The sequence below is a fragment of the Cherax quadricarinatus genome, chromosome 9 (assembly GCF_038502225.1).
Source record: "Cherax quadricarinatus isolate ZL_2023a chromosome 9, ASM3850222v1, whole genome shotgun sequence".
Classification (NCBI taxonomy): domain Eukaryota; kingdom Metazoa; phylum Arthropoda; class Malacostraca; order Decapoda; family Parastacidae; genus Cherax; species Cherax quadricarinatus.
The window spans coordinates 1,376,399-1,390,163 of NC_091300.1; the positions used below are offsets into that span (position 1 = coordinate 1,376,399).

The 13,765-nt window shown below is 42.7% G+C and overlaps 1 protein-coding gene across 1 annotated transcript; it reads right to left on the bottom strand.

Annotated features, from left to right (window-relative positions):
• Nucleotides 1-4,428: 4,428 nt before the first annotated feature.
• LOC138852456 (uncharacterized) lies at nt 4,429-13,412 on the bottom strand. The gene is made up of 2 exons (XM_070083149.1): nt 6,480-13,412; nt 4,429-6,008 (listed from the first exon to the last, which is right to left on the bottom strand). Exon 1 carries the CDS (start codon nt 9,612-9,614, stop codon nt 8,700-8,702), a length of 915 nt encoding a protein of 304 aa, XP_069939250.1. The 5' UTR covers nt 9,615-13,412; the 3' UTR covers nt 4,429-6,008; nt 6,480-8,699.
• Between the last annotated feature and the right edge of the window lie 353 nt (nt 13,413-13,765).

Below are 13,765 nucleotides of genomic sequence, written 5' to 3' on the forward strand. Positions count from 1 at the left end.
AAAGCTAATAGAATCCTTGGCTTTATATCAAGAAGCATAAATAATAGGAGTCCTCAGGTTGTTCTTCAACTCTATACATCCTTGGTTAGGCCTCATTTGGATTATGCTGCCCAGTTTTGGTCACCGTATTACAGAATGGATATAAATGCTCTGGAAAATGTACAAAGGAGGATGACAAAGTTGATCCCATGTATCAGAAACCTTCCTTATGAGGATAGATTAAGGGCCCTGAATCTTCACTCTCTAGAAAGACGTAGAATTAGGGGGATATGATTGAGGTGTATAAATGGAAGACAGGAATAAATAAAGGGGATGTAAATAGTGTGCTGAAAATATCTAGCCTAGACAGGACTCGCAGCAATGGTTTTAAGTTAGAAAAATTCAGTCAGGAAGGATATAGGAAAGTACTGGTTTGGTAATAGAGTTGTGGATGAGTGGAACAAACTCCCGAGTACAGTTATAGAGGCCAGAACGTTGTGTAGCTTTAAAAATAGGTTGGATAAATACATGAGTGGTTGTGGGTGGGTGTGAGTTGGACCAGATAGCTTGTGCTACCAGGACGGTTGCCGTGTTCCTCCCTTAAGTCAAGGTGACCTGACCTGACTAGGTTGGGTGCATTGGCTTAAGCCGGTAGGAGACTTGGACCTGCCTCGCATGGGCCAGTAGGCCTTCTGCAGTGTTCCTTCGTTCTTATGTTCTTATGTGTGCAACACTTGGGTATCTTTGTGGAAACGTTTCGATTCCAGGCTACCTGGAGGAGCCTACCTACCTGGAGGGAATTCCGGGGATCAACGTCCCCGCGGCCCGGTCCACGACCAGGCCTCCCGGTGGATCAGGACCTGATCAACGAGGCTGTTACTGCTGGCCGCACGTAATCCAACGTACGAACCACAGCTCGGCTGATCCGGCACCGTCTTTAGGTATCTGTCCAGCTCCCTCTTGAAGACAACCAGGGGATTTCCCGTAATGCCCCTTATTGCTGGTGGGAGGCTGTTGAACAGTCTTGGGCCACGGACACTTACTGTGTTTTCTCTTAGTATATCAGTGACGCCCCTACTTTTCACTGGGGGTATGTTGCATCGCCTGCCAAGTCTTTTGCTTTAGTATGGAGTGATTGCTGTGTGCATATTAGGGACCAGTCCCTCCAGAATCTTTCAGGTGTAGATTATGATATATCTCTCTCGCCTGCGCTCTAGTGAGTACAAGTCAAGTGCTTCCAGGCGCTCCCAGTAGTTAAGGTGTTTAATGGAACTTATACGTGCAGTAAAGGTTCTCTGTACATTCTCTAGCTCTGCAATTTCACCTGCCTTGAATGGGGATGTTAATGTACAGCAGTATTCCAGCCTAAAGAGAATAAGTGATTTAAAAAGGATCATCATTGGCTTAGCATTTCTTGTCTTGAATGTTCTCATTATCCATCCTATCAGTTTCCTAGCAGATGTGATAGTGGCATTGTTGTGATCCTTGAAGGTGAGATCCTCTGACATTACCACTCCCAGGTCTCTCACATTACTTTTCCTCTCTATTGTGTGATTGGAGTTTGTAGTATACTCAGTTCTAGTTATTATTTCCTCCAGTTTTCCATAACGGCTGAGGACTGATTACCTCAAACTCCTGATCTTCACTATTCTTCTTTGAACTGGACTGATAAAGCCAATGTGTGGCGAAACTTTTCCACAATAAAAATACCCAAGTGTTGTACATATGACAATAACATCAAGAATACTTTAATCTCTTACACAAATGTTAATATGAGCTCTATATATAACAGCATATACAACCCTGTAGCAATATCGTATATAACTGGCTGCTTATATAACCCGGTCTGACTTGTCAAACAAGGAGCGTACAACCTCCCTTCTTGCGTACATCTTTCCCACGGTATCTGTACCTGTCCAGGCAGCCACGTTTGTAACACCAACACCTTCCCACCGTGTGTGTGTGTGTGTGTGTGTGTGTGTGTGTGTGTGTGTGTGTGTGTGTGTGTGTGTGTGTGTGTGTGTGTGTGTGTGTGTGTGTGTGAGTGAGAGAGAGGGGGGGACCCCTACCAACCATCCATCCTCTCCCCCCAAATCCCTTATAACACTACTCGTACCCACCACCTGCCCAGCCATGGTACCCAGGAGACCGTTACCAAAGCACCACGTGACTTTTTTTTTATTAAACAAAACTGGATATATCAACAGCGTGCTGCTGGCTGCTTTGTATGAAAAATACACAGTAGGAACAAGAGCTATCTATATTTCCTTCTATATTTATGTTCCATTACACAAGTTGGATGATAAATTAATACACATGTGCAACACTTGGGTATCTTTAATGAGGAAACGTTTCGCCACACAGTGATTTCATCAGTCCATACAAAGTGAATGAAGTTAAGACACATGTGCAACATCTGGGTATCTTTATTGTAGACGTTTCGCCATCCAGTGGCTTTATCAATACAAATTCCAGGACATAACTTGAAGACAGTAGGAGGTAATCAGTCCCTCAACCTAGGAGTAGGTGCGAAGAGCACCGTAGTCGTGGAGATTCTTCACAATCTCCATAAGCCGGTAGGTGACTTGAACCTGCCTCGCATGGGCTAGTAAGCCTGCTGCAGTGCTCCTCCTTTTTTGTCACATTAGTTGCACATATGTCCTTTTACCTAAGATACTGTCGGTAATTCCACCATTAATATAATTTCTACACTTGAAGATTTAGACACATGTGCAACATCTGGGTATCTTTATTGTAGACGTTTTGCTATCCAGTGGCTTTATCAACACAGATTCTAGGACATAATTTGAAGACAGTAGAACTATATACAAACGATGAGGTAATCAGTCCCTCAGTCTTGGAGTTGGTCGTGTAGATTCTGGAGCAGAGGCAAGGGGGCTGGTGCTTATATACTAATCGTCAGGTGGAAAGGGACGGGTAGCAGACGAGGGCATGGTCACTGGTAAGCGGGATTCCCCAGTGGAAGTAGGTTATACCCAAAGGGATGCGTAAGTTGTAGCAGTAGTAGTAATAGTTGTAGCAGCCGTGAAGAAAGTCGTGTAGATGTCCTTTGAACCAAGGTTCCATGATGTTGCAGTGTCTGACAAGTTGTACAAGAATGGTATACACTACTGACAAGATGAAGATTTAGACACGTGCAACATCTGATGTTGCACGTGTGTCTAAATCTTCATCTTGTCGGTACTGTAAACCATTCTTGTATAATTTCTACACCTGCTCCGGCAATGCTTCTTATATCTTCTGGTAAGATGTTGAATAGCCTGGAACCACGGATATAGATATAGTGTTCTATTATTGCTTTTCACTGGGTTTATTTTACATTTTCTCCCAAATCTCTCACTTCAGTATTTTATGAGTATGTAAATTTCGGACTAACCCGTCAAGTATCTTCCACGCACACATGTATCTCTCTCATGTATCTCTCTCTCCGCTCCAGTGCTATATATTTAAAACAGGCGTTTCCAGTAATTTAAATGCTTTAGTGACTATGTAGGCCATAAATAATCTCTGTCCTGGACTATACATAAGTGTTTTGTTTCCACATTTTGTATCACCATATTTTTTTCAGTTCTGGTATCTCCGCCCCGAGCAGAAATGTCAACACTGAACAATACTCGTCGGTATATAACACCCACATGTAGATGACTAAGACACACGTTCAACGGTTTGGTATATTGTCGAAAAGTTTCGCCTACACAGTAGGCTTTTCCAGTCCGATACAGAGGTTACAGCAGTAGCAAATATTAAATATGACGTAATCAGTCCATCACTCTCGGAGTGGTAGTTTTAAGGTGGTCAGTACCTCGGCTTCGGGAGGTTAGCTTCATGGTCTGGAACATTTCTATATCTCCACTGCTTTTGGTGTCATTCCTGAACAGCACTGAAGAAGCAATAAAGATACCAAACAGTTGCCCACTGGTCTTCGTCATCCATTTGAATTAAGCCACCAATGGCATTAATTTTGGTAAGGTCTTATTACCCACTGTCATTTTCCTGACTTTCGTGACATTTGCTTTATGTTCTTTAAAAGATAGGTCGGCTGACAGTATTACTCGCAGGTACTTCACACGTTCCTCCGTTGTATTTGGTGATCTCCATGCATTTTACATACAGTGTCCTTTCGAGTTCTATATTCTTTCCATATCTATACAGCACGAACTTGTTATCACTGAACGTCATGTTATTCTCTACTGTTCAATAAGATTGTGCTTGAAAATAAATGGTATAAAATACCGACACACTGGAAACATAAACACACATGCAGTTTAATGTGATCCTTTATTGACGTTTCGCCCACATAGTGGCCTTTTTCAAGTCATACACAGTTCTGTGTATGACTTGAAAAAGCCCACTGTGTGGGCGAAACGTTTTCAATAAAGGATCACATTAAACTGCATATGTGTTTATGTTTCCAAGATTGTGCTTATATCTTCTTACAAATTTTCTGTGGCTTATACCGAGGTATTTTTTTGTCCGCTATAAGGATAAACAGCTAAGGAGCCAGAACCGTACCCTGAGGTACGAAACTTTTTCGTTTGCTAATGCTGGATTCTGAATGAGTGATGAGGATCACAGGTTATCCCCCACACCTCACTACCTCGGACAAGTGTGAGGCATTAAGATGTGAGGACACCAAGAGTGAACATAAGAACAGAAGGGGTAAGGAAGTGAGGTGAGGACAACATGTGTGAAAGTGTGAGGCAAGGATAAATTACTAGTGCGAGGCAGTAAGGTGAAAACAAAGTAGCTAGTCCATATGAGATGAGGACAGCTACAGGTGTGTAGCATTGTTGTGATGCTGGATCAAGCAACAGTTGTGGAAGCAGGTGTGAGCATGAGGGGAAGGGAGGAATATCACAGCTACCACCTGCTGTTCTCCCAGATGACCGCCATGATAGGTTGGCCGCCACTGTCATTACCCTCACACTCACCTGCTCTCTATCACCACCATCTTGCTATATCTTCCTCCATATCTAAACTGACTAACCGACTCTCCCTACCAAATGGGAGAAGCGACTGAGGAGGGTAATGTGCAAGCTGACTAGAAATTAACTTGAAGAATTCTTGGACCTGCTAGATAACTCATTGCTCTCACCAAAATTACAAAATAAGAACACTCAAGAAAGTTAACTAGGAAGAGTTAATTGCAATCTATAAATGGGCATTCAGTATTCTAAATTTGACGGAAAACTCGTTTCCTAAAATACAAATAAAATAACGCCAAGTTAAAATATCCAGCATCACTTAAACACTTCATTAAAATTTAAAAGGCAAAAAAAAAAAAAAGTCTTGCAAAACCTGGCCAGGTGAGTTGGTTATGAGAATGAAAAGGTGGGAGGGCTAACTCCAATTCCTCGAAAAAAGAGCTTTACCAGCATCTAAACATAAGGAAGGAATATTGAAGCAGGACTACTGGCTCATACTAGGAAGATCTAACTCACACCTAAATTTGTTTAAAAGGACACGTGAACAACCACTAGGACATTTATTAGAAAACTTTTCGGCCCTGGAACCTTGGTTAAGAACATAAGAAGGATCACTGAAGTAGGCCTACTGGCCCAAGCGAAGCAAGTCCAAGTCTCCCACTGGCTTAAGCCAATGACCGAACCTAGTCAGGTCAGGTTAGGTTACATCCACTTAAAGGAGTACGGCATCAGATCTATTAACACAAGCTAGTCAGGTCCAACTCACACCTACTCATGTACTTATCTAACCTATTTTTAAAACTACACAACGTTTTAGCTTCTATTATGGTACTCGGGAGTTTGTTCCGTTCATCCACAACTCTATTACCAAACCAGTGCTGGGATCGATTTGGTCCCAAGAAACACTTTTTATAATAAATGTGTCCTAGTGTTTGCTCGCGTGTCTTTTTAAACTAATTTGTAAGTATGAATTACCAGCTCTCATCCACCCACATCTACTGAGTAGGCGTGGGAGCACCGCACCAGGCTTACTGACCTGGCTTATTTTTAATAAGCTCTCCAACGTTCTCGCTACTCACCCACCTGGAGGTTACCTGGAGGTTATTCCGGGGATCAACGCCCCCGCGGCCCGGTCCACGACCAGGCCTCCCGATGGATCAGGGCCTGATCAACTAGGCTGTTACTGCTGGCCGCACGCAGTCCGACGTACGAGCCACAGCCCGGCTGATCCGGCACCGACTTTAGGTATCTGTCCAGCTCTCTCTTGAAGGCAGCCAGGGGTTTATTGGCAATTCCCCTAATGCTTGATGGGAGGCTGTTGAACAGTTTTGGGCCCCGGACACTTATGGTGTTTTCTCTTAGTGTACCAATGGCGCCCCTACTTTTTATTGGCGGCATTTTGCATCGCCTGCCCAGTCTTTTACTTTCGTAGGGAGTGATTTCTGTGTGCAGATTTGGGACCATTCCTTCCAAGATTTTCCAAGTGTAGATTATGATATATCTCTCCCTCCTGCGTTCCAACGAGTACAAGTCAAGTGCTTCCAAGCGTCCCACAACTATTACCAAAAGCTCCAGCTGCGGGTCATCATATGACCAAGACACTTGTCCTGTTTCCTGACAAACCTTTATTGGCTAGATGTTTTCAGCTTATTATTTATATTACCTTTATTTATTCGAGGACTGTTTTTTAATAGTACAATTCAATCACACCCATTCTAATTCTACACATTTCCAGAGCGCAGATGAAGTGCCCTTACACAGTCTATCCTCATAGGAAAGATAATACACGAGATCGACTTAGTCATCCTTATCCGTGTGTCTTCCAGCGCATTTATGTCCATTCTGTAAGCTGGAAACCAGAACTGTGCGGCATAATCTAAATGACGTATTACCAAGCATATAAATTTGAAGTATAACCTTAGAACATCATACCTGGAGTTTAGCTGGAGAGGGTTTCGGGGTTCAACGCCCCCGCGGCCCGGTGTGAGACCAGGCCTTATGGTGGATCAGGGTATGATCAAAATTACTAAGCAAGAGGATATTACCCATCCTGGGAACTGGTGTTACTTGATGCCAGCAGGTCCCTCTCTTGCCTCACCTCCTTAGTTCCATTACTACTACTACTACTACTACTACTACTACCACCTCTACCCACGCGTCACCTCACCTGACTCCTGCCACTATATATATAAATGTTTTCTTAGTTTTCTCTGTATTAGGACTGAAGAAGCCACTCGTGGCGAAACGTTTCCTTTAATAAATGTCCTGAACTGTACATAAGTGTCTTTTTCCACATCTTGTCGGTATCACCATACCATTTCCTCACACACAGGGTATGATCAACCTGGCTGTTACTGCTGGCCGCACTCAAGCTGATGTACGAACCACAGTTCGGTTGGTCAGGTACTGACTTTAGGTGCCTGTCCAGTGCCGTCTTGAAGACAGCCAGGGGTCTATTAGTAATCCCCCTGATGTATGCTGGGAGGCATAACACTTATGCACTGTTATCTTGGCTTTAATTCCGAGTAATCGAGATCTACATTATTTATTGTCATGGTTATTCTCCCTTTTCAGGCTCAGAACCTTATACTTGTTTACAATAAACTGCATCTGCTACTTCTCTGAGTGTTGCATCAACCTATCCAGATCTTCCTGCAGCCAAATGGTATATAAAATATCGACGAGACAGAAAGACACGCATAAGCAGTATAATGTGATCCTCAACCTACCAGAGAAGTCAACTTCATCATTCCTCGCCTGACTCGTGTCACTACGCTCACTTATATAAACACATCCTCTCTCCCCAGGCACATCTGTTTGTAAGACAAACGTGCAACAGTTGGGTGTCTTTATTGTTGAAACGTTTCGCCTACGCGATAGGCTTCATCAGTCAAATGCAGAGGAGACTGTGAACATTAAAATGGTATAAAATACCGACAGGTTGTTAGGTTAGACACATATGCAACAGTTAGGTATCTTTATTTCGAAACGTTTCGCCTACACAGTAGGCTTCTTCAGTCGAGTACAGAAAAGTTGATAGAAGCAGAAGATACTTGAAGACGATGTAATCAGTCCATTATCCTTGAAGTTTTGAGGTGGTCAGTCCCTCAGTCTGAAGAAGAGTATTATTGTTCCATAGTCTGAAACAATATGGAGTTGAAGTGACAGGATGGAGCCTATATACCGCCAGGAGGTGAGATGTAGGTCACTAGTAGAGGTAAGAATGTTGTCGTTGGAAGGTCAGGTCCCTCTCAAATCCAGCCATTCTCACTAGTAGAAGTTGACAAAATTGATTTCAGGTCTGTACCAAGATACCCTTGTGAAGAAGCCTACTGTGTAGGCGAAACCTTTCGAAATAAAGATACCTAACTGTTGCATATGTGTCTTACCTAACAGAGGGGACTGTATTGTAGGCAGTAGTAGTAGTGGGGAGGTAAAAATGATGATGTGATCAGTCCTGCTCCACAGGATAATCACCTGTCAGGTTACACCAGTCCACTCTACTGAGATAATCTCTTAGCAACAAAAAATAGGTTGTAGCGAAATCGGGGACCCTGACTTGATTAGAGTTATTAAGGTACCTTTACCTTACCTTCGGTAAAGGTAAAGTAAAGGTACCTTAATAACTAATCAAGTGAGGGTCGCCCAATTTCCCTGCAGCCGATCCATAATATATTGAAGCTGAGTGATATGTGATCGCTTTCCCCAAGAAATTCATTGTTTCCAAGCAGGGAGTGGAGGGGCATGGAGGTTACCTGGAGGTTATTCCGGGGATCAACGCCCCCGCGGCCCGGTCCATGACCAGGCCTCCCGATGGATCAGGGCCTGATCAACTAGGCTGTTACTGCTGGCCGCACGCAGTCCAACGTACGAGCCACAGCCCGGCTGATCCGGCACTGACTTTAGGTATCTGTCCAGCTCTCTCTTGAAGGCAGCCAGGGGTTTATTGGTAATTCCCCTAATGCTTGATGGGAGGCTGTTGAACAGTTTTGGGCCCCGGACACTTATGGTGTTTTCTCTTAGTGTACCAATGGCGCCCCTACTTTTTATTGGCGGCATTTTGCATCGCCTGCCCAGTCTTTTACTTTCGTAGGGAGTGATTTCTGTGTGCAGATTTGGGACCATTCCTTCCAAGATTTTCCAAGTGTAGATTATGATATATCTCTCCCTCCTGCGTTCCAACGAGTACAAGTCAAGTGCTTCCAAGCGTTCCCAGTAGTTAAGGTGCTTGACAGAACTTATACGTGCAGTAAAGGATCTCTGTACACTCTCTAGATCTGCGATTTCACCTGCTTTGAATGGAGATGTTAATGTACAGCAGTATTCCAGCCTAGAGAGAACAAGTGATTTGAAAAGGATCATCATGGGCTTGGCATCTCTCGTTTTGAAAGTTCTCATTATCCATCCTATCATTTTCTTTGCACGTGCGATCGTGGCACTGTTGTGATCCTTGAAAGTGAGATCCTCAGACATTACTACTCCCAGGTCCCTTACATTATTTTTCCGCTCTATTGTATGGCCGGAGTCAGTAGTATACTCTGTTCTAGTTATTATCTCCTCCAGTTTTCCATAACGGAGTAGTTGGAATTTGTCCTCATTGAACATCATATTGTTTACCGTTGCCCACTGGAAAACTTTGTTTATATCTTCTTGGAGGTTAACCGCGTCCTCAGCAGATGACAGCCTCATGCAGATCCTAGTATCATCTGCAAAGGATGATACGGTGCTGTGGTGTATATCTCTGGAAAAAAGACAACGGTGATGCTGGCGTGGAAAACACAGTGTGGTGAAGGTGCGGTGATGGTGAAAAAGGTGTTGGTGGTGTTGGCTATATGCACAGTTGTTGTATTACTATATCTTCAAGTATCAAAACTTGTGTACCTTTGATATTTGTGCATTTTTTTTTTGGGGGGTGGGGTGGAAGAAAAAATAAACACTAGTCAATGATATGCAAGAACCCACAGTGCAAGCATGGTCCCTATATTTAAACTAAACGTGACCCTCAGAAGACGCAAGAATAAGAAATGGCGTTTATCTGTTAAAGACTACCTCACTTAGCGGTCGAAATATACAAACCAGGTCACGGGACGAGTGAAATTTGAACCTATGGCTACCCATGTGGATTCCTACGCCTCACTGTGTTACAATATGTAGTTAGCAGATCATACGAGATCTACTTCACTGAAATTTCATTTCTTTCCAATAATTAACCCTTAATTTTGCTCATTAATTAAAATCTCTGGTTTCGGAGCATCATCGTCCCCGCGACCCGGTCTCAAAGACAGCCTCCCCAATATGTAAATATTACAACAATAAAAAATATGATACAATTTTAACTAGCGTTAGAACCACTACAACACAACGAGGGGCGAGATGTGTTAGCACTACCAGTGAGTGGCTGCTGGAGGTTGCGGCTCGTAGCTAAAATTAGTGGAGGCGCTGCTTCAGAAAATTTTTAGCCATTGTTTTAATATTGTGTAAAACGAAACAAACATAAAATTAATTAAATAAAATAGCTGGAAGCATGATAATCATCTAATTCTACACTTTAACACATTCAACAATATGGTACATGGTTTTTAAGCACAACACACGTCGCTGAGTCAAAAAGAAACACTACCTTACACTTGCACAACAGGGTCGGCACTGCGTCAGCGACAGTGCTCTCTCTACCTAGCGTGCAGCGTCTTATCTGGACATGTGCGCATGCGCACAACAGCCAAACACCGAGTCGTTGGAACTGTGAAGTGCACAGTTCTATAATTTTTCATGTACTAGGGGATGTCTACTGACATTAAGCTTAAGGATTATATAATGTACAAGTTTAATGAAAGAATTAAAGAAAAAAAGACTTACTATATTGAATGTTATCGATAATATCGAGTGAAAACAGGGGATGTTGCAGTTCCGCAGTGCCTATACACAAGTAGCCACTGAGTCCACAACCACCACAATACAAACACGAGGTGGGAAACGTTAGCACCACCACCACAATACAAATACGAGAGGCGAAACACGTTATCACCACCACAATATGAATACCATGGACGAGTGCTGACTACCTACAAATTCTCCCTTGCCCTCCTTCCCCTCTCTCCACATCTCACCCTCACCATCTTCTTACAGTCCATGTTCGGCAGGTTTTACTCTCACCCAACCGCTTCTACTCATTCTAATAGGACACAGTACGTGGTTCATGGAATTTAAAGGAGAAAAAGTTTCGTCCAGCAAGGACTTTGATCAACTGGTAGTCCCTGGTGGACGAAAAGTTTTCTCAATTCACTACCATAAAGCGCATATTATGACTTCATAACAGTCTACCACTGATATTACTCCTACTCAGGTACCTATCCAACTTAATTTAAAGGTACCTAAACTACTCTCTTCAATGCCTTCTATTCTCCCACCTCGTCCATTTTTAACTCCCCCCTCTACCCCTCCCCTACTATCATGATAATCCACCTTGTGCTAGAACAGCTGTGTGTGTATAATGAGCGTCTGTCCCATGCGTTCCCTCTGGCCTCGCCTTCCTATGCACACACAGCCACCTGTACACAAGCAATTCAGAATACTTCCACTGCATCACATTAACAGTCTTGACACACCACTGCAGTACATTCACATACACGTAACCACTTTCACGGTTACGTCTGTTCTCGATTTACCAGTGATTATGTACTTTGAAACAGCTTATTGCTACCAGCAGTCACAGAGTGTGACACTAAAAGAGAAAAAACACTTAGAATAGGCCACAGGTAACTAATATTCCTTGTGACTTGATAATGGTCTTGCCTCGCATGGGCCAGTAGGCCTTCTGCAGTGTTCCTCCATTCTTATGTTCTTATGGACCCAAATCTATGAATTTTCCACATTAAATTGCCAGTTCATTAATAAAGTACATTTTTAAGCTTTTTATTACTCTTAACTCTGCACCATTCACGTACACATACACAACTGGAAGTGTAAAACTGGGATGAGTCACAGGGATGTTAGGAAGTATTTCTTCAGTCAGAGTTGTCATGAAGTGGAACAATCTGGAGAGTGATGTAGTGGATAAAGGATCCATACATACTTTAAAAGAGGTACGATGAAGATCTTGGAGCAGGGAGAGAGTAGACCTGTCATGTGGGGTCGAAACGTGGATTGGGTAAGAACACTCACGTAGGCTGGTTAGTACGTATAATTATAACGGAAAATATGGGAAGCACAGGCCTGCCCTGCCTCTCTGCTCTCTATCTTAAGACTGACTCACGAATGATGCCTAGGGGTGAGCGGCGTTCAAAAACATGCTCTAGTCAGCAGCAACAGTGAATAACAACAAGTGATTCACACAGACGGTTGGTAGTGAGTCATACTACGGGTAACTGGTTACTAGGAACTGATACTACTGAGAGACCTAGTAGCGACCAGCGAAGAGGCGGGGCCAGGAGCTGTGACCCGACCCTTGCAACGACAAACAGGTGAATACAGACACACACAGGTCTCTCTCTTTACATGGAGCTTAACACGGAATCATTTATGTCCCTAGCTCGGAGTCGCTGTGGGTACTAGCGAGCGTTTGGTATCTAACGTCAGGAAACGCTTTCCTACTTCATGATAAAAAAAAAAAAAAAACTTCCGCCATTACTCTCTTCCTCGTTTATGTGATTTGGATACTGGATGTTAAATGTACGTAAATTTACGTTGACGTAAAATTAGCGAAACAAAAGCCATGATTAATTTACCCGTGATTTGTCAGAAACCTCCCCAGGCGTAGAAGATTCTGAAGCCTTTTTAACTTTATACCTTTGATGGGTTTTACGTTTTCTCTCAATCCCGCAGCTCGTTCCTGGGCTGGGCTTGTCTCGTGCTTGCCTGGTCAACCAAGCTGTTACTGCTTACGGCCTGTTACCCTCCCAACATATCCATCACAGCCTGGTTGATCCAACACTTGGAGGTACGTGTCAAATTTCTTGAAAACTACTACACTTGTCCTGTCAGTGCTTCTGATATATTCAGGTAGAAGTTTAATAGTCTGGGTCCACTGAAGATGATACATCTCGTACTCTCCCTACGGTTACCCTTGCTTACTTACTCGCTGTATTTTACATCTAATCTGGTATCTTTCACTCCAGTACATTATGGCAATGTGCAGATCTGAGACTAGGCCCTCAAATATCTTCCATGTATATATTACCAAACACGCACACGCACGCAGGCACACGCATGTGCATGTCGTGCCGAATAGGTACAACTGGTCAATTAATAAGAACTCATTTAAAATTGTCCTTTCTAAAATTTTTACTTTATACATTTAAAGATATATTTTTTCATTAATGTTAATATAAAAATTAACGATTCTGTACCAAAACAACCTTAAAAAACTTGCCTAATCTTATTATAACAATCGCAATTTTATTTAGCTTAATCCAACTAAATATATTTTAGATAATTTTACAATATGAAAGTTAAGACACACGTGCAATATCTGGGTATCTTTATTGTAGACGTTTCGCCATCCAGTGGCTTTATCAATACAAATTCTAGGACATAATAGGAGACAGTAGAACTATATACAAAAGATGAAGTAATCAGTCCCTCAGCCTTGGTGTTAGTGTTCACAACATCCACCACCACGATGCTGTGAACACTAACTCCAAGGCTGAGGGACTGATTACCTCATCTTTTGTATATAGTTTTACTGTCTTCCTATTATGTCCTAGAATCTGTATTGATAAAACCACTGGATGGCGAAACGTCTACTACAATAAAGATATCCAGATGTTGCACATGTGTCTTAACTTTCATATTGTCGGTATTTTATACCTTTCTTGCACAATTTTACAATAATTTAATACTAA